General features: G+C 37.3%; 1 protein-coding gene across 1 annotated transcript; it reads left to right on the top strand.

Annotated features, from left to right (window-relative positions):
- Positions 1-1,650: 1,650 nt before the first annotated feature.
- On the top strand, positions 1,651-24,364 carry LOC307152369 (adhesion G protein-coupled receptor E3-like). Its single transcript, XM_079860932.1, has 14 exons — positions 1,651-1,763; positions 2,690-2,962; positions 4,601-4,629; positions 4,731-4,802; positions 6,000-6,195; positions 6,575-6,691; positions 6,878-7,059; positions 7,889-8,050; positions 8,126-8,332; positions 8,410-8,642; positions 8,845-8,911; positions 8,996-9,087; positions 9,173-9,335; positions 23,373-24,364. Exons 1-14 carry the CDS (start codon positions 1,739-1,741, stop codon positions 23,430-23,432), a joined length of 1,878 nt encoding a protein of 625 aa, XP_079717058.1. The 5' UTR covers positions 1,651-1,738; the 3' UTR covers positions 23,433-24,364.
- The last annotated feature ends 333 nt before the right edge of the window (positions 24,365-24,697 follow it).

Genomic DNA, 24,697 nt, shown 5'->3' with positions numbered 1-24,697 from the left:
ACGTGGACTCATCTGACTGCACAGATTTCCACTTTTTCTGATCATCTGAGATGAGCTCGGCCCCAGAGAACTCGCCGGCATCTCTGTGTTGAACTGATGTATGGCTTTCTCCTTCAGAAACAGAGATGCAAGTGGCATTCCTTGATGCAGCAGCAGACTGTGATAAGTGACAATGGTTTTCCAAAGATCTCCTGATCACATGTTGCTGTATTTAATATGGTAGCATGATGGTTTCTCATTCATTGCTGTCTGAGGTCAAAGGTCACACAGATTCAACAGAGGTTTCCTGACTTACCCTACATGTACTGAGATTTCTCTGAATTCCCTGAATCTTTACACAATATTGTGTATGGTAGAAGGGGAAATTAAATTCTTGCAGTCTTGACATTCAGACATTCACTAGATCAGCGATTTTTTTTTTTATAAGGTGAGAATGTCATGATAAATTCTACTTGTTGATTAAAGTTAAAATAGTGCATTATTCACTTCAGTTAACATGAAAGAATAAAAGAGCACAGACAAGTGGGAAAATAGTGTAAGCCAATCAGTCTTGACCGGTTGTTGATTTTTATTAACTAGCTTTAAACAAAATGTGTTTAAAGCATTACTGCATGTTAGGGCTGGGTGATATGACACTACATATCATAGCGATGATATAAATATATAGATGATATATAGATGGGCCTATTCATGGGGTAAGCAAATTTATCCGTGCAGCTTTTAGTGGGCAGGAATTACTGGAACGTTGGAGTGGAAAAACAAACACTGATGAATGATACACCATAAAAATCTTCAGCTTTTAGTTTTATTGTACATAAAATATAATAATCAAAAAGGGGTAAATAGTGTCAAATTAATCGAAATTAATTCTAATTTAAAATTTTAGATACACTTGCTAATTTTAATAAACTTATAGAAACAAATAAACGTTACATAAAATAAACATAAAATTGGCATTGGACTACCTGAAAAACAAAAACAAAAAAAAAAAAAAAAAAAAAACACTCAAAAGAGTTTGAAATTCAGTTTATGGTGTGGAATCAAAACTGATATTGAGAATTGTGAAACCATGATATTGTTACTGTGAAGTAAAATTTAGATTTTGGTCATATCGCCCATCCATATTTTTGCTAGATAGCAGAAAAAGTTCCATTTTACATACAGTATGAATTTTTTAATAGTGTTCACCTCAAGTAATAGACTACATTGTAACCAGAAATAAGTAGCCTATATGAATGGCTGCTATTTTGCATAAGTTTATTTGTAACTGCAAGAAAGAAAGAAAGAAAGGGCAGAGATGAGGTTATGAATGAAAGTCAGTAGGCCTATGTAGTTTCTTCATTCACTGTGACCTATACCTGCAATGGATGGCCAATTTCACATGTATTTTGTGTATTTTCAAAATACAAAATACTGTATTTGTATTTAAATATTATTTTTTTCACACAGTATTTTGTATTTGTATTTTAAATACATTTCCATGTATTTATGCCCATCTCTGGCTATTGATACTCGATAGATGCTCAATGTTTTCCTGAAATTATGTAAATGATGTTTGACAAGAGCACAGTGTTAAAAGCCAAATTTTTTGAATATGTGAGGTCTGTGTGTTATTCTCGACTGAATGCAAATGCATCTTCCTCGGAGGCCGTAGTGATCGGTTTACTGTTCAGTGGCTGACAGTGGACATTCGTTTCTCTTTAGAGGATTATCAGTGTGAAGCCCTTTCAAGATCACAATGAACATCATTCTTCATTTGACAGGTGAGTATCTGAATTCTTAGCTCATGTTAAACAAAATATGAATGTTCATTTAAAAAAAAATAGTTTTCAAAACAATTAACACAAATGGAGATAATAGCTTCGCGGTGAGACATGTAAAGCAGTTGCGCTTTACTCACATTTGAATTCTGGAAAAAAAGGCCTTAAGTGAATCTTATTTTATTTTTTTGATAATGTTTATTGTAGAAAATGTTAGCCTTAGATATATTATTATTATTATTATTTTAATATCAAATTTTAACAAATATAAGATACAAAAAGTGACAAACTTTCACACAATAAACAAGTTATGGCTCAATAGTCAACAAGAAAAATGATATAAAGAAGCCTAATTAACCTATTAAAAATTATTGCCAAGAAATGTAAAAGAAAGAAAAAAAAAGGAAAAAGAATGAAATCATATTATGAAAGAATATTAAACATGGCATAAATTCGAGATGTTTTATAGCTTTCTTATTTACAGACATTGAAATCGTATTTAAGTACAAATTCAATTCTTGTTTGAAGAACAAGCGGGGTTTACTTTTTGCATATTTACATTTATGGATTCCTGTCATTAATATAAAATCCAATAAGAATGTGTGTATGAGATAAGGAAAAATCAAGGCATTAACATTAATCCAGAAAGACTGAACAAAAGGACACTCCCAAAACAAATGGCCTAGTTTCAGAAGAAACTTCACAACAAGAGCAGGATGTATCAATGTTACTTCTTAATTTCTGCTAAATAGATATATTATATTAGATAGTGCATCAAAACAACTTTTTAGGCATAGTCTTGTCAAAAGTGTTATTCTGTTATTCTTTAAGGAGTGAGAACTGTTATTCTCCCTGTAAAGTCAACTATATCCAGTGATTTTCTCTCTCTAGTAATCAAAGACTGATATCTGATGGATTTCTCTCTCTAGCTCTGCAGCTGATGGTAATCGCAAGTAACGTAGCAATCGTAAAATCTCAAGGAAACTGGTACTGCTCTCCTCTAGCGAACACAAACTGTACAAATGCATCCAGTTATGTGGACTGTCGTGGACAAAATGGCTCTTGCAAGGCCTATTCCTGCATTCCTCAGAGTGACGGCTGCTCCTGCAAGGTCGGATCCTACAACTGCACCAGCGACTGTAACTATGAAGTTTCTCCAGATATCTGCAAATACAAAGCAGATTCCCAGTCCTGCCTGAGAGGTGTGTCCAGCACTGTCCTTCATGTGTACACACAGCAAAATCCCCAGAGTTAAATTAACTCTGTTCAGAGTACATTTGGTCCCTCTCTATAGAGAGTTAAAATAACTCTGAATCAGAGTTAAAGTTAATGAGATACTTAAGTGATTAATTAAGTGATGATTGGGCATTAATGATGAACACCTGCTGTTAACAAGTTCTCAGCAGAGGAGGATTAAACTACTCCACAAACAGCATTACCAGCTTCACTTTTTACTAACCAGGGGTGCGTTTCCCGAAAGCATCGTTGGCCAACTATGGTCGCAAGTTCATCGCAATGTCCATTGAACTCTATTGGTAACGACGGAACTTGCGACCATAATTGGCCAACGATGCTTTCGGGAAACGCACCCCAGACTGACTTTATTTCTGTCAGACGGCTACAGAAAATCTTAAAATCTTGAAAATGAACAGAGGATTAGATGTTGATGATTTATTGAAAATGTATGATCACCATTATAGTGATGAGTGTTTCCTTCAGTTGGGCAGTTTGACTTTTCTTGCAAGTTTGTGGTTTTTGTAACAGTTTTTACCAAAACACGTAATTTGTTACAAAGAAAGCCAAAAACAAGATGATCAGGTGATATAGTTTTTAACAGCAGATAGTAAAAAAATGCACTTATATCATCACTGTCCAAAAGTGGTCATTTGATGTTAATAGATTATATTCACTAACAATACTCTCTTGCCACAGATTGGACATTTTGAATTTTTTAAATACATAATAGGGGAATTTTTTTTTTTTTTAAACAAAGACATCAAGAATCAGCTTATGAATCTCAACAATGGTGACATGCTTCATGCTGCAATGCATGCTGGGAGCCACAATAGTATAAAACTCATGGCTCCCAGGATGCATTGCGGCATGAAACATGTCACCATTGTTGAGATTCATATGCTGATTCTTGATGTCTGTGTCTTAGAAAAAAAAAATCCCCTATTATGTATTTAAAAAATTCTAAATGTCCAATCTGTGGCAAGAGAGTATTGTTAGTGAATATAATCTATTAACATCAAATGACCACTTTCGGACAGTGATGATATATGCGCATCATTCTACTTTTTGTTGTTGAAAACTAGATCACCTGAACATCTTTGCTTCTGGCATTCTTTGCAACAAATTACATGTTTTGGTAAAAGCTGTTACACAAACCACAAACACTCAAAAAAACAAGCTAGAGTCAAACAGCCCAACTAAAGGAAACACTCATCACGATAATGGTGATCATACATTTTCAATAAATCGTCAACATCTAAACCTCAATTCTCAATACGAACTTCTGTAAACGTATGACAGAAATAAAGTCAGTCTGGTTAGTAATAAGTGAAGCTGGTAATGCCGTTTATGGAGTTGTTTAATCCTCCTCTGCTGAGAACTTGTTAACAGCAGATGTTCATCATTAATGCCCAATCATCACTTAATTAATCACTTAAGTATCTCATTAACTTTAACTCTGATTCAGAGTTATTTTAACTCTCTGTAGAGAGGGACCAAATGTTCTCTGAACAGAGTTAATTTAACTCTGGGGATTTTGCTGTGCAGCTTCTTTGTATGTCCTATGCTGTTTTTATTCAGTTTCATCCCTTTTTTTTTCCTTCCAGATTTGAAGACTCCAGACAACACTCAAGGGGTATGTGAGAACGAGTTTCGAAAAAATGGTCTATAAATTACATTTAATACACTCTATAATTCATGTTTACTTTCTTTCATCTATTGTCTTTTCTTTTTTAGAAGTTAACTGCAGATCTCGTTATAAATCTTGTTGATCTGATTGCCAATATGACGGATCAAATGTCTCCTGAAGTGAGTCACGTTTCCTGGACTTGAACCAAGGGTCATTCTCAAAAAATCTAGATTTTTCCAGTTTACAAAATGTTTTGAATTGTGCTCGGTTCATTTTTCTGCCCTAAAATTTGATTGTATTTGTTAACATCTTGATACTATTACCTGTTCATAATGGACATCATACCTTGTAATTTTTTAAGATTTAGATTAAGATTTAAGATCTTTTGAATTAAAGATCTGAATTCAAATTTAAGATTTGTGTTAATATCTGCTCAAAAAACTTACTGATTAGTTATAACATTGAGCCCCAGTTTCACAGACAAGGCTTAAGCCTAGTCCCAGACTAAAATTAATGTTTGAGCTGTTGAAACTGTTTAACTTTTAAATATGTCAGTGCCATTGTTTTGTCTCAAGATGCACACCAGTAATAAAAAAAAAAAATAAAAAAAAATAAAAAGAATTCCTTAGGCATTTTATAAAAGCTACTTAAAAGTCTGTATTGTACTAAGGTCTTATCTAAGCCCTGTCTTTGAAACCAGGCCTTTATCATTTAGTACCCGTGGTTCTATGGATATGCAAATTAGCCCTTGCCTCCACTTACTCATTCACACCAGCTCAGAGATCCACTCATCTGGGCGTTTCCATCCAATGTTTTTTAATGCTTTTTCCTCAAATGTGCATTAAAATAGGTGGATGGTAACAAAGCAAATGACACGTTTAAAATTATTTTTAATTTTATTAATTTTATTAATGCAATTCAATAACCTATTTGAACAGCCTCTTGTAACACTAAATATAGAGACAATCGTTCTTCTTAATTTATATTATAACTTTTATTGAAATTATTTGCACAGTTGTTAGACCTTGCACTAATGCTTAACCCTGGAAAAGAAAATTTCAATAAACAAATGACTGTAAATGCTGTGTACAATATGTGTACAAGGATAATGCTTTGTTTAGGCACTTGACTCAAATAATTAAACAAAAATGTACAAAAAATAAAAATAAATAAAAATAGTCAAATTATTTCATATTGTTTTTAAACTTTTATGTTATAAAATTATATGAGGTTTCTTGACTATTTGACTCAAAACTCAAGGAGCTAGTTTGTCACCATATTTTGAGAATGAACCATAGATTAGCTATTACACTCTTTTGCCATAGAAATCATTTGCATTTTACAAGAAAGCATTTTTTTTTTTTGTATTCAATTAGATGGCGAAAGACTATTTGAAGATTGTTGATGCTGTACAGATAAAGGTTTCAGTCTTGGCCAGTGCTGAAAATAAAGATAAAGATAAAATAGTGTCATATGGAAACAGTTATCTGAACGCCTTTGAGAACCTGGTGTCTGCCCTGGTGAAGCCAACAGAAAACTACGACTTGCAGAATATTAGTCTCACCAATACAGGTAAAGAGTCCTGGTACGTCCCTGTTTGTACTTGTGTGTTTGACACATTTGAGAAACAAAATTGTGATGCTGTGAAAGGTGTGCGTCATAGTCAAATATTTTCTTCTGGAGAAGCCCAGCTTTTCCTGAATGTTTTTTTTATTTAAATTTATAATTGCATAATTGGTTCAAATATAAAGACATTTGTTTTTCCACTATAAAGAAACCTTTTGTCAATTACAAAGTTTTTCATGAATGTTAAAGATTCTTAGTGGAACTATTAATGCCAATAAAAAAAACTTTTAGATTTAAAGGTTACAGGGCAATAAGTAAAACACATCAGCAATAGATAAGATATTATATCTGGTTTTTTTTTGTTTTTTTTTCTTGTGTCTTGTAGAAGTAAGAGTTCTTGCGGTTGGACCAAATGCATCTGTAAAGGGCATGCCTCTGATCCGTACAGAAAAGGCTCACATGGATATTGACCTTTTTGAGATTGCCATGAACAGCACTTCAAGTATGTGAGAAGTATGAATAAGTACAAATAAAAATACACACGTGAACATTTGTTTCTGCTGCTGTTAAAGCCCAATGTTTTTTTTTGTTTTTTTTTTGTCTGAACAAGTTTGAAAAAAGTTTCTTTTTTCCCCTTTTTTGCAAATTGATGTGACTCGATGTGATTTTATGTTGGTCTGTCACACAGGATCAGCTGCTGTGGCTTTCATGAGCTACAGTTCATTGGAGAATCTACTGAAGCCTGAGTTCTTCAGCACATCAAATGACATGATTAAAACCATGATGTCCACTGTGATCTCAGCTACTCTTCATCAAACCACCAACACTACACTCACCAAACCAGTCAACTTCACCATCAAACACATTAAAGTGAGTTAATTTCTATGACTCCTACAAGCCGATGTTCTGATCTAGTAACCCACATTTTGCAAGCTACAAGCAACATTTTGAGTTAAGAGCCCAACTAATGGAAACACTATTCACTATTATGGTGACTTCAAATGAAACACATTAGAGTTAAACCTCTGTTAATTCTCAATAAATACTTCTGTAGACGTCTGACAGAAATAAAGTCAGTCTGGTTAGTAATAAGTGAAGCTGGTAATGCTGTTTGTGGAGTTGTTTAATCCTCCTCTGCTGAGATCTTCACAGATTTAATGTCTTCTTTTATCTTCAGTTGATTTCATCTGAGGCTGTGTCTGAAGTCAGTTGTAGTTCTTGTGTTTCTGCTCGTCTCTTTTTCTGTTCTCTTCTTTCCTTCAGTGATTCTGCTTGTTAACAGGCTTATTAAGGCTGAGATGACTCCATATTTAATACACAGATGTTGTGGCTCTGATAAGGTCCAGTTCTGGTTTATTTCTTTGCTATTGGCTGACATGTGGCATTGCTATGGCCTGCTTGTGGCCCAGATCTGGCAAACAGGAGTGAGCCACCCAAGGGCCGTCATTCCACGCGATGTGTTGACCAGATCAGTTTTCCACGTGTGCCAGATGTGGGCCGGATCTGGGACGTCACAATGTTGCTATGTGGGAATGTTTACTGTGAGCCCAGAAAAAGATGTGTTGGAAATTGTTTTGTTTTTCTCTGATGTGCAATGTTGTGTTTACCCTGTGAAGGACTTCAACCCCAACGGTTTCAACAACTGAAAACATCTAATATTCAGTGTTATAATATTTTCTGCATGTTCTTCTTTCTGCAGGAGTTTGACCCCAACGGTTCCCTGTCCTGTGTGTACTGGAATATCAGTGAGTGGATTGTAGATGGTTGTTCTGTTTTAAAGACCAACAGCAACTACACTGTGTGTTCCTGTGTTCATCTGTCCACATTCGCTCTCATCATGCAAACCAGTCGCCCACCAGAGGTACGAGAACATTTATAGTGAGCGTTGAAGAACAGCACAGATTTGGCACTCATGTACACTGACATGTTTTCTCAGAGCGACTCACTGCTGGAGCTGTTGAATTTGGTGTGTGTGATCGTGGGGCTGGTGTTCTTCAGTTTGGCCCTGTTGACCTTTGCCCTTTGTCAGTGGAGTCCTGCAGTGAATAATGTGGCTCGAATCAATCTCTGTGTGAGTCTGCTATTGGCTCACCTTCTGTTCCTGCTCACACAACAGTACCTGAGCCTCATACGCCCTCATCAGGTGAGAATGATGAAGGAGCCCTACAGCTCAGCACAGTCTCACTGAGAATCATCATAACCGTCTCTCATGATCTCCAGGTGTTGTGTGCCGTGATATCAGGTGTGCTGCACTTCCTCTTTCTCTCCGGCTTTGTGTGGATGTTCATTGAAGCTGTGCTGCTCTTCATCTGTGTGAAGAACCTATCACAGATCAGCTCCAAAAAGAGGGAGGTGCTTAGCAGTGGATTCATGTGTGTGATTGGATATACGGTTGCTCTGGTTGTGGTGGCCGTGTCTGTCGGGCTGCTTCCTGAAGGATACGGCAGCGAACAGTGAGTTTGTGTTGTTGTTGTTTTTAAGTCAATTTGATTAGACGCAAATACTGTAAGGCAGCTCTGGGGTTTGTGACATTTCTGCCTTCTGATTAAAGAACATTTTTACAAACACTGTAAAAAAAGAAAAGAAAAGGTAAACACCAGAAATCTTATTTTTGACAAATTAATTCAGTTCTTATATTATGTTTCCTCTAAACAGCTGCTGGATTAAAATGGATAAAGGTTTTATCTGGAGTTTTCTGGGTCCTGTTTGTGTCATACTAGCAGTAAGCACATTTCTTATTTCCTCATGATTTTAATTTATATTAAAGGGAAAACAAAGTGCTTCATCATTATTTTCTACTTTTCAGTTAAACATGATTCTCTTCATCAACATCATCATCAGTCTGAACTCAACTCTCAAAAATCTGAACGCTGAAGTTTCACAGATGAAACAAACCAAGTAACAAACATTCAGATTTGAACACTCCATATAAAAAATAATAATAAAAAAAGTCAATAAATACACTTGAACTCTTTCTCTACAGGATTATGGCTTTTAAAACACTGGCTCAGTTTGTGATTCTTGGTTGCTCCTGGATTCTGGGTTTCTTCACTAATGGCAGTGAGGTGCTGGAGATCCTCTTCCTGATCTTGAACTCCCAGCAGGGAACCCTCATCTTCCTGGTCTATTGTGTCCTCAATAATGAGGTCAGACATCACTCAATTTACCACCACATTCCATTCAAAACTGAACATGAAAGAATATTACAGTTGTTTTCATGGAGGCCCTGCACAGCAAAATCCCCAGTGTTAAATTAACACTCCTCAGTGTTTATATGTGTCCACACTACAGGGTGTTAAAAATTAACACTGAAGCAGTGTTGAAGTTAATGAGATAATTCAGTGATTAATTAAGTGATGATTGGCCATTAGTGGTGACATCTGATGATAACAAGCAGACTCACTGAAGGAAAGAGAAACAAGAACAGAAAAAAGAGAAACACAAGAACTACTGACTTCGAGCCATTATTGCACTTATTATTTTACCAGTTTGACTTTATTTCTGTCATACATCTACACACGGTCTTATTTAGATTTAACAGAAGTTTAGATGGTAATGTTTTATGGAATGTTTCGTTTCAAATGTCAAATTTTCAAATCGAATACCAACCCACCGAACGATTATTCGAATATTCGAATATTCGGGTCCAGCCCTACCCGGAATCTTGAACCTCACAGCGGATTTTCTGTCGAGGCAGAAGCTCAGATCGGGGGAGTGGATGCTGAACCGTCAAACAGTAGCCCTGATTTGGGACGTGTTCGGAAAAGCGGAAGTGAACCTCTTTGCATCTCGTCACAATGCCCACTTTGGTTCTCCCTGAGCCCTACAGCACCGTTGGGAATAGATGCATTTGCCCAGCCATGGCCGATGCAGAAACTTTATGCATTCCCACCCGTCAAATTGATCCAGGCGGTTCTGTCCAGGGTGAGGGAGAGCGGATCCCGTCTTCTACTTGTAGCCCCATTCTGGCCGTCCCAGCCATGGTTCTCGGAGCTGGTTCCTCTTCTGGAATCCCCTCCCTGGGAGATTCCGGTCAGGGAGGATCTACTATCCCAGGATATGGCACCCTCGCCCCGACATTTGGAAGCTATGCGTGAGCCCTTTCCACGAGAAGGCTGTATTCCTCCAAGTGGAGGGTTTTTGAGTCATGGTGTTCAACACATGCTATGGATCCAGTCAAGAATCACCATATATCACAAATCAGCAAGTTTGCTTCTGGAGCAGCCGCTACCACTCAGAGTATACGTTGCTGCTATTGCAGCTCATAGAGAGTCGGATGAGATCCCCCTGGGTAAGCTAAGGCTAGTCTCAGCATTTATGCGTGGGGTTAGGCGCCTGAAACCAGCACGCTTCCCTGGAATTCCCTCTTGGGACCTGTCAGTCATCCTGGAGGGCTTAACGGAGGCTCCCTTTGAGCCCTTGGAGTCAGCTCTGGAGCGGATTCTGACTCTCAAGGTTACTCTTTTATTAGCTTTGACTTCTTTGAAGCGTGTTGGGGATTTGGAAGCTCTTCTGTCAGCAAGACATGTATGGACTTCAATCCTGGTCTGATCAAGGTGACTTTAAGTCCAAGGCCAGGATATGTGCCCAAAGTATTGTCCACATCATTTCGCTCACAGGTTGTCAACCTTCACTCTTTCTATCCTCCTCCTTTTGTTTCTGAGGAGGATGGGAAGCTTCATCTGCTCTGCCCTGTCCGAGCATTGAAGTTCTATGTAGATCGCTCTAGTGGTTGGAGAAAATCTAGCCAGCTCTTGGTATGTTTCGGTGCTGGCCGCCGCGGGCTTGCCGCATCGAAGAAGATAATTTCCCACTGGGTTATAGAGGCTATTTCACTGGCATATGAGGTGTGAGGTCTGCCTTCACCTCTTAGCATCAGGGCACATTCCACCAGAATTGTGGCTTCCTCTCAAGCACTTTTTTAGAGGGGCCCTCCTGGAAGACATTTGTGTGGCAGCAGGTTGGTTTCTCCACACACTTTTGTCAGATTCTATAGTTTGGAACTCGACATGGCTCCAGGTTCCCATGTTTTGTCTGCTTGAACCAGTCATGTAAGTTATCTGGTTGTTGTACTCAATATAATATGACGACTTAAGAGCGTCTAGGCAGCGTCCGTGCCGTCAGCCAATGAATTGGCATGATTCTATATGGGCTTCAGTCAATCGGTACACCCAGAGGGCATTCTCACGGCGTCTTAAGCTACGCAGTGTCTCGTTTCCTATTCAGAGAACATAGGTTACACTAGTAACCCAAGACGTTCTTTAATGTAAGATTTACAGTATGTTACTGTTGTTAATAATGCACTGAATTAAAATCTGAGATAACTCATTTCATTTGAGTAAATTGATTGGTCATTTGCCATTAAATGTTTATACTGTGAGCTTATTTAATTTGAGTCCACAAAGAAAAATACTTAAATGAGTTAACTAGAAACATAAATTTAATTAAATCCTACTAGATAACAACAGCACACATGAATGAGTTGAAGAACTTATCAATGCATCAGCAACTACACAGTCACTGCCTTTAAATAAAGCAACACACAGCATAACATCAGTGTTTCTCTGCTCATCTTTGACTGAAGCACAGACTCTACTCTCCAGCACAATGGTGGCCCACAAAACTCAACAGAAACCCTTTACATCCCAACAGATCATTAAACACTAACAGATCTCCACTATATCATTATGTGCAAAAACACATAAAATCACATAAAGTAATTCACATAATTTGACAATTCACATAATTTGATAATTTTTTTGTTTAGTAAATTTGAGCTGTGAGATTTTACTGTAAACAACTTACTTCAGACACAGCCTTAGATGAAATCAACTGAAGATAAAAGAAAACATTAAATCTGTGAAGATCTCAGCAGAGGAGGATTAAACAATCAATCAATCACTCCTTTACGACTGGCTGCGCATTCACTGTCCTCGCGGCTGCTGCAACTTGCCCTCGCTTATCAATGCATATCTAAATTCGTGTAGAACCTCAAAAAAAGAAAGAAAAAAGATGCTGCAGCCAATGAGCAGCCGGCGGGGGCTGGCTGCAGGACGACTCGACCTCCATGGACAGTTTTTAATGTTTTATCAGGCCCCGATCACACCTAACGCGTTTTTCAGTTTCGAAAATGCGAGGTGCAGAGAACTGCCCCATCACACAGGATGAGCAGTGGGCTGCATTTTTTATGTTGCTAGGCAACCACTGGAACAGCTGTCCTGTCAGTCAAATACATGTTAAATCAGCCTTTTATTAACTTTATTTACTTTCTGTTAACATCGCACTCTCCGGGTGTTCAAGCAACTGTAGCTTTCATCACTAATACAGAAGGCCCGCCTCTCCATTCATTCGATTGGACAGTGGAAAAAAACGCGATGACGTCGGGCGCTTTTTCCGCTCGGAGTTGCTTTTTTTTTCAACTGCAAAAACGCGAGGCGCAGCAGACGGTAAAACGCGAGGCGCAGCAGGCGCATAAAGCCTTGTTTATACTTTCGCCTGGCTCTGCAGTGCGAGTCTCCGCAGACTGCGCGCGCACCTCCCCAAACGGACGAGGCGTTTATACTTGACGCACTCGCCATTGTACTATTCTTTGAAACGACAGGGGGCGACTCGAGTAATTGTCCTCTAAACCATCAGGAATCAGTGGTGAGAAGAAAGCTATACACAGACAGTGTTTATTTTAGTACACCACCACCAGTACCACACTACAAAAAGAATCGTGTAAAACCCAGCTAACCCTGAGATTATTACTCGTGACAATAAAACATAATATATGGATATGAGAATGTGTATACAATATAACTAAATTAACGATCTCTTACATATTTTCTAATTTCACTAAACATTTCATTAAGTTTCGTGAACATTTTTATTAAACATGGACATATATGTTCATTAAAATACGTTTTATGCTATTATATGCTCATATTATAAATGTAAGCAACTAATTTAGACGTGCAAACTGGGTGCCGGTGTGGTGAAAAGTTTGAGCTCGGCCAGATTCGGCTCGAAGTCGTTCATCTTCGGATGCGGAGCCGCGCGCTGTTACAAAAAAAGCCATGCACACCGCCAAGCGAAATGGGGTCTTGCACACCCAACGCGCACGACTGTCCACACCGCAATGACGCCATTTTTGCCACGCGCACCTTCGCGCTCGTGCGGACGCATCGAGCTACAGCAAAACTCCGCTCAGTGCCGCTGGCAACGCTGTAACGTCTCCGCTTTGGGGTGTATCTGTTGCGAGTGTGTTTAATCTAAGTTTTTTTTCAACACACGGACAGTATAATCATCAGCGATGCACGCCATTACATTTAGAAATAGACAAGCTTTGTTTCCAAATGCACCAAGCAAAGATCTTTTACATTTTATAAACTTTTATAAACCCAGCCAATATAATCACAATGAACACATCCAAAATAAAATCTTTAACATATATCAACTGCAAAGCGTCTAATTTGTAAACAAAATGATTTACGCACTAAATCCAGCATAAACTCCGGCACAATTTGCATATTTTTAAACTCTAAAAACAGACGTCACATCCCGAACCTCACAGCAATTGGCTGCCGACCGCATTTTTCGCTTGATATAAAGTCGAGAACCTTTTGACGCTCTCGGTCTCTCTCAACGCTTTCTCCGGTCCGCTGTGTTGGAATGAATTGAAAACGCTCGCTCTGCTCCGCTCGCACCGTGCCAGTGGACACGCACCGTAAACCTAGCTTAAACGCAGAACGCTCACTGCCATAGGAAACCAATTGAAAAAAAGGTGCCTCTCACTGCAAAAAACACGTCAGGTGTGATCGGGGCCTCAGACAATAACTAGGCTACTCAAGATTTTGCTTTAGTATAGTTTTCGGGACAATTAGGGCCGTATTCAGGACAACAGCTTAGATTTCGGGAGTGTCACGAATTTTTCGGGACGTCTGGTCACCCTAGCTCCGAAGGTTGCTTTGGTATGGAAAAATCACGTGACATATGACGTCCGAAGCAGCAACTGCTTCATTCTCTGAATGAATCACCTGAGGGGTTCGCAGCAACACCGCCACTCACAAACCAGTCAGTGCTGCCACTGCAACTGGCACCGCCTCGTTTCGAGTCTGAATTATAGCGTGCTCAAAGCATAAAAACTTTAATGCACAACATTGCGTTTGGTTCGTAGTAGCCTCTACAGTGACAAGCATTAGTTTGTTAATATTGATTTATTTTCATTACTATGGAAGCATCTAAGAGAGGTCGATATGACATGTGGGAAAACTTTATTCTGATCGCTCCTGATAAGGTATGTAAACTGCACTAGATTTATTTCACGTCCACTATCTAGCCGGGATTAGTTTCACGAGTTCACACTTACAAATAAGTCAGATAGAATAAATGCGTATTTGGCGTGCTGTCCGAGGAGAGGGCTCCGGGCTCGGTATTTGGCCCGAACCCAGAGTACTCCCCCGTATTCCTGGCTGTGAAAGAACAAGCCAAGAGTGAGGAGTCGGGGTGGTGGAGGGATGCTGAAAACTGTCAAGGAAGTTAGGTGAGTTGACAGAGTGAATATATATATGCTTACTCTCATGCTGATATGGTAGACATGGTAATTGTTTGATGAGTTGATTTATTGATTGATTATTTGAACGTGCTCCTCCCGAACTTTGTTAATAAAACATCATAAGATGCAACCTTGGCAACTTCACCAGGCGAGGTCGCTGTTGCTGAAGCTTCGAGTAATGAACCCATTTTCAAAACAATTCATTTAAAGGAGCCGTATGTAAGATTGTGGCCAAAACTGGTACTGCAATCACTTTCAAATTACTGTAGAGTGGTGTATCCCCTCCCCCTCCCCCCTGACTCGAAGGTTGCCAGATAGGCTGCAGGATCCAGCAGGAACGTAGGCTGCTACGAGGAGCTGCAGCTGTGGTAACTAGAGCAGAGCTGGCAACCCGGATTCAGAAACACTACTGACTTCGTGATTGGTTGATAGGTGGAGGGTGGGGCATCAGGCCAAAACACAACATGACAACATCAACATCAGTTGAGGGCTGCAACTTAACTTTTTAAATGACAATATCCTGGCTGGACTACTGTTGTCAGTGATATAAGTATTTCAAATGAACATGATTTCTTAATGTCAAGTGACATATCAGGGCCATTTTATGATTAAATGAAATACATTTCTTACATACAGCTCCTTTAAGTGGGTCAGTGCTTCACCAAAGCTTAATTTGCCCATCACTAGCGACATGAAGCTTTTCATTTGAATGTCACCATTGTTGAGATTCATATGCTGATTGTTGATTTCTGTGTGTGACAAAATAATATAGTGGTGTTTTTTTTTTTTTAACTTTCTATACATAATGTTTTTTAAAATCATTCAAATTATAATAATGCTGTTGGATTTCCTAATGCAAAAATCACTGAACTTTAATGATCAATTATATGGAAGGACCCATACTTGAGATTGAGAAGAGATTAAAATCTGGATTAAATGAGGTGCTACTGATTTATAAGATCTAATGGTGACATTATCAATGCACATCCATAGTCACCAGATTACTTGTTTTTTGGCTTTTATCACTATAACTAATATGTTTTTTTTTAAAAATAGGTAAAGAAACTAGAGAAAAACTAATGTCTAAACGTCAAGGGCAAGAGCCCAATTAAAGCCAACACTTATCACCATCATGGTGACTGCAAACTAAACAATACATCATCAACATCTGAACCTCTGTTATTTCTCAAAAATAATTCTGCTTAATACAGAAATAAAGTCAGTCTGGTTAGTAATAAGTGAAGCTTGTAATGCTGTTTGCGGAGTTGTTTAATCCTCCTCTGATGATATCTTCTTTTCTCTTCAGTTGATTTCATCTAAGGTCATTTTTTTTTATGTTCCCAGAACCAACACTGAATATTTGGAGAACGTTCTTGTAACAAAATTCTGTTAGCTGGGTGAGCTGTATTATGTATTTTACTTACATAGTACAAAAAAGTATATTTTTTTTCTTCTATTTATCAGCAAATAACTCCACACTACTTAGTAGTTAATCAAATTGGCTACATTCATTGTAAACTTCAGACTCTAAGCTTTCAAAATGACACCTATTTTGAGTTGATCTGTGTAGTAGTTTTTAAAAATGATTATTTTATATGTATTATGTATTTATATTATTACAGTATATATGTACACTGTAAAACCTAACAGTAATATGTACTAAATACAATTGAGTTCACAGCACTCAAATATTACCGAAACTTGAATGACTGAAACAGAACTCAAACTGAATGAATTATAGAACATTTCTAGATCCCAGAATGATAATTGTATAATTAAGTGATTAATTAAGTGATGATTGAGCATTAGTGATGAGCACCTGCTGTTAACAAGCAGAATCATTGAAGGAAAGAGAAACACAAGAACTACAACTGACTTCCAGCCACAGCGAAATCAACTGGAGAGAAAAGAAGACATTAAATATCTCAATATCTCAGCAGAGGAGGATTAAACAACTCCACGAACAGCATTACTTCACTTATTATGAACCACTTTGACTTTATTACTGCCATTTGTCTACAGAAGGTCTTACTAGAAATTAACAAAGGTTTAGAAGTGGATGATTTGAGTTTCATTTAAGGTCACCATGATGGAGATCAGCGTTTGCTTTAGTTGGGCTTTTGGCCCTTGACTTTTGCAGATTTTGCTTGATTTTCTTTGGCTGCTATAATTGAGTGTTTATAAAACGTATTTGTCATGGCACAAAAGCCAAGGAAAAGTCTGATCGGGTGTTGATGGTGAAGGATTGATGATGACATCATTTAGTGACTTAATTCACTGGATTCATTCAGAGTCTGATCTCTGATTAAAAGGACAACATATTATTTTTACTCAAAAGTGTGATTCTATAGCATAAAAGCTAGCCATGTTGTGACCATCAGATAACATGAAGGATTTTACAAATAGTTGTGCACAAAAAGTTTCACAGAAAAGGTATTGCATTACTAAAAGTGAGACTCACACAGACATCAAGAATCAGCATATGAATCTCAACAATGGTGACCATTAAAAAATTTGTCATGCTGCAATGCATGCTGGGCACTAGCATAATACAAAACTTATCCATGGCTCCCAGCATGCATTGTGGCATAAATAATTTTTTAATGGTCACCATTGTTGAGATTCATATGCTGATTCTTGATTACTGTGTAAGTCAGCATGATACCATAGAGGATTTTAAAATCTGATTGTCACAACAATGGGTCTTACAGCAGAATCAGTTCTATTATAATGAGTAATACAAGTAATACATCACCTGTCTAATCAGAGATTAGGCTCTGGAAAAGATCAGAGAATCAAGTCACTAAATTATGATTTTTATCATGTAAACACAACCACATGCTCATATTTTCTCTTGGCATATGTGTCATAACAAATGTGTTTTATAAACTCTTAGTTACAGCAGCCAGAGGAAAAACTGGTGTTATAAAGTCAAGGGTCAAGAGCCCAACTAAAGCAAACACTGATCACTATCATGGTGTCTTTAAATTAAACTCAATAAATAATTAGCATCTAACCCTCTGTTAATTCTCAATAACAACTTCTGTAGACGCATGACAAAAGTCAAACTGTTTAGTAATAAGTGAAGCTGGTAATGCTGTTTGTGTAGTGGTTTAATCCTCCTCTGCTGAGATCTTTAGAGATTTAAACGTCTTTTATTTTGAGTTGATTTCATCTAAGACTGTGGTTGGAAGTCAGTTGTAGTTCTTTTGTTTCTCTTTCCTTCATTGATTCTGCTTGTTAACAGCAGGTGTTAATCACTAATGCTCAATAATCACTTAATTAATCACTTAATTTATTGACTGCAATGTATATCTACTTTTAGTAAACTCAACTGAAATAAGTTCAGAGTACTCATAACTATTGTTTTTATAAACTTAATTGAATTGAGGCAATCGGTTTCCTCAAATTAACTTGTTGGGTTTTACAGTGTAGGTGTTGCCTGCGGGCGGTACACTCTGTTTTAGAGACTTCTCAGCACTCGTTAAAGGTTGATCAAAGTGCTTGGATGCATTAAAAAGCTGAGATTCTATGCTTTAAAATGATACCAATTTAATAAGTATAACAAACATATATCATAAAGTTGTGAGGAGAAGTTGAAGCATCAAGAAAAATGAAGTGAAAATGAAATGAGTCCCTATGGACCTCTATTGGATATATGTGGTCATTGCACATTCTTTCTTTAAAGGTGCTCTAAGCGATGTCACATGTTTTTTTTAGGCCAAAACATTTTTTTGTCACAAACAGCAAACATCTCCTCACTATCCGCTAGCTGTCTTTCTCCTGAGCACACTGTAAAAAAACGTGGTCTCTGTAGACAGCCCAGGCTCCACAAATGGCAAGAAAAACAGACTGGCCCAGCCTGGACCACAAAACATAACAAACAGTGTTCCAGCCAATAACAGACAAGAATGATTTGGGGGTTGGGGGGTTAGTGCGCATGCACATGAAGGTGGGTGTGGGGAGTGGAGGAGAGAGAAGCATAAAGAGGGAAGTTAGCTAGAGGAGAGATGTCCTATCAACGACTAATGTTAAAATTGTATATTCTTGAGAATTTTGATATGGCCGACACACAACCAAAGAGACGACATTATGATGAACAAATAACAAAGAATAGGGAAAAGGAGAAGGAACCACAAGTCCCAAATTTACATTGGAAAAGCGTTCAAAAGGTGGCGAGAACTCTGCCGGCAGAAGGGCTTCCAATCGGACATTCAGGTGGCTCTTGTTTTTGCTGGAGAGGGGGGTAAATCCAGTTTGTTTTTTCTAAATAGTTCATGACTGTTTCAGGAAGCACGGAAGGGAGGAGAAGGGGATGGGATGAGGAGGAGGGAGGGTCGAGCTAGCCTCCGTTTTGTTTGACAATACTTTGAGCATCAACAAGAAGTGACGTCATCCAACATGACTTAGAGCACCGTTCACTATAATTCCTAAAGTTTTTCCACAAACCTGCAGATGGCAGTATTCTATCCCTAACACATAGAGCAATGTCCAAAAAGAATTTAGATTTAATTAAGATTATCATTTCAAATCAAAATCAAACTTTATTTCTATAGCACTTTACAGCAGCCACCAGGTGTCCAAAGTGCTTCACATAGTGCAAATATCGCAACATCCAACACAACACAACATTCAAAGAAAAAAGAAAAATATTAAAAGAAAACATGAAGCATAAATGTTACACAGCTACTGCATATCAAAAGCCTTTTTAAACAAATAAGTTTTAAGTTTTGCTTTAAAAAGGACAACATCTGTTATAGTACGCATGTCAGGTGGGAGCTTGTTCCAAAGTTTAGGGCCAGCTACAGCAAAGGCCCTATCGCCCCACTTTGTATACCTCGACTTAGGAACCTGTAAAATCCGTTGATCCGAAGACCGCAGCCGCCGATTTTGTCCACCCAAAGTTAAAAGCTCAGATAAGTACTCGGGGGGCTAACCCATTCAGAGCTTTAAAAACAAACAATAAAATCTTAAAATCAATTCTAAAACGCACTGGAAGCCAGTGCAGAGTAAATAAGACTGGAGTAATATGTGCTCTTCTAGGTGTACTTGTTAAAAAGCGTGCAGCAGCATTTTGTACAAGTTGCAGGCGTGAAAGGGATGTTTGACTCAGACCGACATAAAGAGCATTGCAATAATCAAGCCTCGAACTAATAAAGGCATGCACCGCTTTTTCCAAATCGCAGCTGCTAAGAAAAGGCTTTACTTTACTCAACAGACGGAGTTGGAAAAAACCCATTTTTACCACATTGCTAATCTGTTTTTCAAATTTCATGCTGCAGTCGAAAGTCACGCCCAGATTTCTCACAGATTGCTTGGCGCATGAAGTCAAAGCTCCCAAACTTAAATTCGAATTTACTGATCCGAATTTTGTATTGAAGACAATACATTCAGTCTTGTCATCATTTAACATAAGGAAATTTTGAGAAAGCCACTGCCTGATATGGTTAATACAATTTTGCAAGCGGTTTAATGCGGTACTGTCATTTGATTTCATAGGGAGATAAATCTGCAGATCATCTGCATAACAGTGAAATGAAAAATTATGCTCATTTATTATAGCCCCTAGTGGCAACATATATAAAGAAAAAAGTGTGGGGCCCAGAATTGAACCTTGAGGCACGCCACAATAAAGGGGAGCAGATGATGATGAGTAATCTCCTATGCTGACAGAGAAACTCCTATTTGTCAAATAGGAGGTGAACCATTTAAGGGCAGAGCCTTTCAGGGATTTTTTCATAAAAAATAATAATTTTTCATTAGCCAATTTATGGCGTAGTTAAGTAATTGTGCAGTAAATAGTTAAACTACCAAATATCCACAAAAACACAGCATAAATGTATAGTTGAAAAGTAAATAAATAAATTATATATAGTTTGCCATGTTAAATTATATTTCCTTGTGAAATCGCTAAACCCTACTTGAGGACCGATTAAGAGATCAAATTGGCTAGTGATTTGACAGCATTGCCCGCCACAGCTGATTTTTAGCCGAATTTGATGGGTTGGCGGGTGTTAATTTCAAGCCCTGTTCACAATATTCTAGGGCAGTGTTTCCCAAACCTGCTCCTGAAGGCTCCTTAATGTTGAATTTTATTTTCAATGTCATCCATAAATCAATGGTGATGGCGTTGAGTCAATGTTACAATGTTTGCACTCTCAGAAAATGAAACAACTATTACAACTGACTTAAAGCCACACAGCCTGAAATCAACTGCAAATAAGAGAGAATAAATCTCTCAATCCGTATAGTTGCCCGGCTGCTGTCCATTGTTCGTTTTACATTTTTGGGGGAGTACTCTGGGTTCGGGCCAAATTCCAAGCTTCAAATTCCAAGCTTCAAATTCCAAGCCCGAACTTGTGAAAAGCTTGATTTCCAGCATAGGGGGACTTTAATCTGTTAATACTCTTCCATTTCCTTCCTGTGATGGAATGTTTAAATTAGTCAAAATTATTTGAACTCCAACCATCAGAAATTCTAATTTAAACAGATGCAGTCTGTCTGTCTGTCTGACTCCATTAATGCTTTCAAATTCTAAGCTTGTAAAACGACTTCAAACTTTTAGGCCCTACTTTCTCAAGCTTTTTTCTATTTTGTCCTTTGTAATTCGTTAAGCAATTTTATCATCCTGCTCCATAGGAAAGCCGTTTCACTCTCTCCAGAGACAGTATTTGGAAAAAAGTATCAGTAGCCGCGTTTCCATTACAGATTTGCGTAAAACTTTTGCAGTATTTTCTAAATGTTGATAAAAACTATTGCCAAATGACAGTGTTTCCATTAACCGATGTTATGCGACTGAAACATATTTTCTTCCTCTCGCCATAAGTCATTCCAACAATTATGGCAATGGATGTTGGTAGGTTTAAGTATATACCAGCCACCGCACTAGCCATTATTTTTAATGGAAGGTGATATAGGCTTATTTTCCAAATATTGATGGCAAGGAAAGCCCCTTATACTTGGGAGTGGCTTTTGGGTGTTTTTTACCCTCATATCTGCTTCAAGGTCTTGATTGTGGCATTTCTTTGTGGTTTCTTTTGTCTTTTATGAGTTTAATAAAGAACTCTGACCCGTCTTCTGTCCAAGCACACTACGTCATCTACATTAGGTGACCTATAAATGTGCAAAAACTGTTTCCCCAGCTAACAGACTTTTGTTATAAGAACGTTCTCCAAATATTCAGTGTTGGTTCTGGGAACGTGAAAAATGTCCAGTTTTCTTGACGTTAGAGGAACGTTTTTTAATGTATAATGTTCCTCAAACGTTCTTTCAACTTAATTTTGATTTAAAATTCAACATTATAGGAATGTTGATTTCTAACATTCCAAGAACATAAAAATGTCCAGTTTCCTTAATGTTACTAGAACGTTATTTAAAGGTTAGTGTGATGTTCCTGAAACATTCTTTTGGAACTTGAAAGGTATTAGAGAAGAAGTTAATGAACTCAATTAACGTGATTAAAACCATTATTAATTGAAGAAATTTGTGTAAGATTGTCCAAAACTATTTAAAAGTTAGAGTCGACACACTTTGACATCAGCACTCGTCATACAAACCTCAACAATGGTGACAATCAAAAAATACTTCATATGGATAATTTATTCATGCCGCAATGCATGCTGGGAGCCATGATTGTGTTTTGTATGCTGGCATGAAGAATGTCACCATTGTTGTATTTCATATACCGAATGTTGATATCTGTGAGTTTATAAACAACTTAAAAACAATTTTTAAGCAGAAACTTAACCTCAGTGTTTATACACATTCTCACAGAAATCAATGTTCTGCACACAAATGTTTGTTACAAATTATATTTTTTACACTTTTTGAGTTTCATATTTGTCAATAGTGTTTCAATTCTTTAATTAATCATCAGCTACAGAAAAAGCAGTCATTTTGTCTGCTATTAATTAAACCTCAAATTAAACATTTTCAATAAGACATCAACATCTAAACCTCTGTTAATTCTCAATAAGATCTTTTGTAGACGTGTGACAGAAATAAATCAGATTCTGAGAAAGTTAATGTCTTTTATCTTCAGTTCATCTAAAGCTTTGTCTGAAGAAAGTTGTAGTTTGTGTTCTTATTAGTCTTTCGAAAGATGATTGAAAGAATGTTTCAGGAACATCACACTAACCTTTAAATAGCATTCTAGTAACATTAAGGAAACTGGACATTTTTATGTTCTTGGAATGTTAGAAATCAAAGAACATTCAAAGAACATTCCATCAAAGAAAGAACGTTTGAGGAACATTATACCTTTTAAAACACGTTCCTCTAACGTCAAGAAAACTGGACATTTTTCACGTTCCCAGAACCAACACTGAATATTTGGAGAACATTCTTATAGCAAAAGTCTGTTAGCTGGGTCCATTGCAGTGACAGCAAAAACCACCTGGTGAGTGTAAACTTTTTTTGCGATATATGGAAGTTTTTGCGAAAATGTACGTGTTTGGGCGTCCACTGGGCGTATTTCAATTCGCAATTTCAATTTTGCGCAATTTGAAAGGTAATGGAAATGCAGCTTGTGTTTTTAAACACATTGTCTTACCTGTTTATTATAAAGAAATTCCATTGTGGTTTACTGGATTTAAGAGGTTAAATGGATGTCAAGAAACACAGCTCCTCTCGTCTCATTCTTGTCCAGGTCAGACAGCAGTACAGGAGGTTCTTCAGATGCCTGTGCAGTGGACGCAAACATAACTGAGGACTACACCATCATCTTCAGGAAATAAAAAGTACTGCTCATATTCAGGTGATGTTGACATGATTCCAGCCTGTATTCCCCTGTCTCGTGGTTAAGGACTTTTATGTTGAAGTGTTTCTATTCTATTGTTTCTTTCCTGTGTTTAGTTCCTGGTTGCCTTTGTTCCTTACTCCTTTGTCTGTTTCCATTGCTACCCACGTTTTTCACTATGGCCACTCATTGCCTACACCCGTCCCTCTTTAGCCTCTTGTTTTCCTTGTGTATTTATTCCCTGTGTTTTAGTTGCCTTGTGTCAGTTTTTGTCTTTGCATGTTTTGTAAAGCTGTTACACTCTTGTTCCTTGGATTTTGCTCGTGATTTGTATTTTTGATGTGGATTATCTGTGTTTTTGGAATCAATGTTGCTGCATCTGTATTCTTGCTCCTTCTCTTCCCTGCTACTTCATAACAGATGTTATGATTACAGTAAAACATAATCAATGTTTTGGATGTTAAATGTATTCTCAGGCCATTTCTGCCAATGGTTATTTTTTTTATTTTTTTTTTAACCAGTCTTTTGATAAATACTCTTGATGTAGAACTTCTAAATGGTATTATTTAATATTTTTTGAGATCACAATATTTTCTTGGTGGAGGGTGAAATGCATATTTTTTACAGACTGAGTTCACTGTTGAGTTCAGAAAGGAAATGACTGTTTCTTCTGTAAAAATATTTTTTTATATAACTTTAAATATTCATATGGCAAAATATATTTTCAAAAGGGAAGGTCATAGGTTTTATAGGTGTAGTGTATTTTTGTATTAAAACACGTAAATGCAGATTGATTTTTGTTTTTGTTCAGGTTTTATTTCAGTACATTTTTGTTACAAAGTTATGTCTTAATAAATAGTGTGATATAAAGGGGTTTGTGAACATGTTTTTCCACATTCCACAAAAGACAAAAGACAAAAAAAAAAAAAAAAAATTATATATATATATATATATAATTGACTGACTCTAATTTGAGAAGAATATCCTAGTTTGAAAAATGAAATTAAGCCATCTTCTGCAACATATCTGTATTTAAAATGTGACATACAAAAGTCTTAACTGTAGATATCTTTGAAATAATCAAATATGATCACAAGGTCTATGCACAATTTATATTTATGGCACGAGTCAATAATCAGAGTTTGAGGGATGGATGAGACTTGAAATGTACATCTTAATCAGGATGTAAAGGGATGCAAATGTGAATGTTGGGATTTGTAATGATGGGTCGCATC

This window comes from Squalius cephalus (assembly GCF_949319135.1).
Source record: "Squalius cephalus genome assembly, chromosome: 2".
Classification (NCBI taxonomy): Eukaryota; Metazoa; Chordata; class Actinopteri; order Cypriniformes; family Leuciscidae; genus Squalius; species Squalius cephalus.
This window is presented reverse-complemented; position numbering and strand designations above follow the sequence as displayed.

Coding starts and splice junctions, on each gene's coding strand:
- LOC307152369 (XM_079860932.1), top strand. CDS start 1,739: ATGAACATCATTCTTCATTTGACAG. Junction 8,333..8,409: donor GCCTCATACGCCCTCATCAG/GTGAGAATGATG, acceptor CATGATCTCCAG/GTGTTGTGTGCCGTGATATC. Junction 9,336..23,372: donor ATTGTGTCCTCAATAATGAG/GTCAGACATCAC, acceptor ATTCTTGTCCAG/GTCAGACAGCAGTACAGGAG.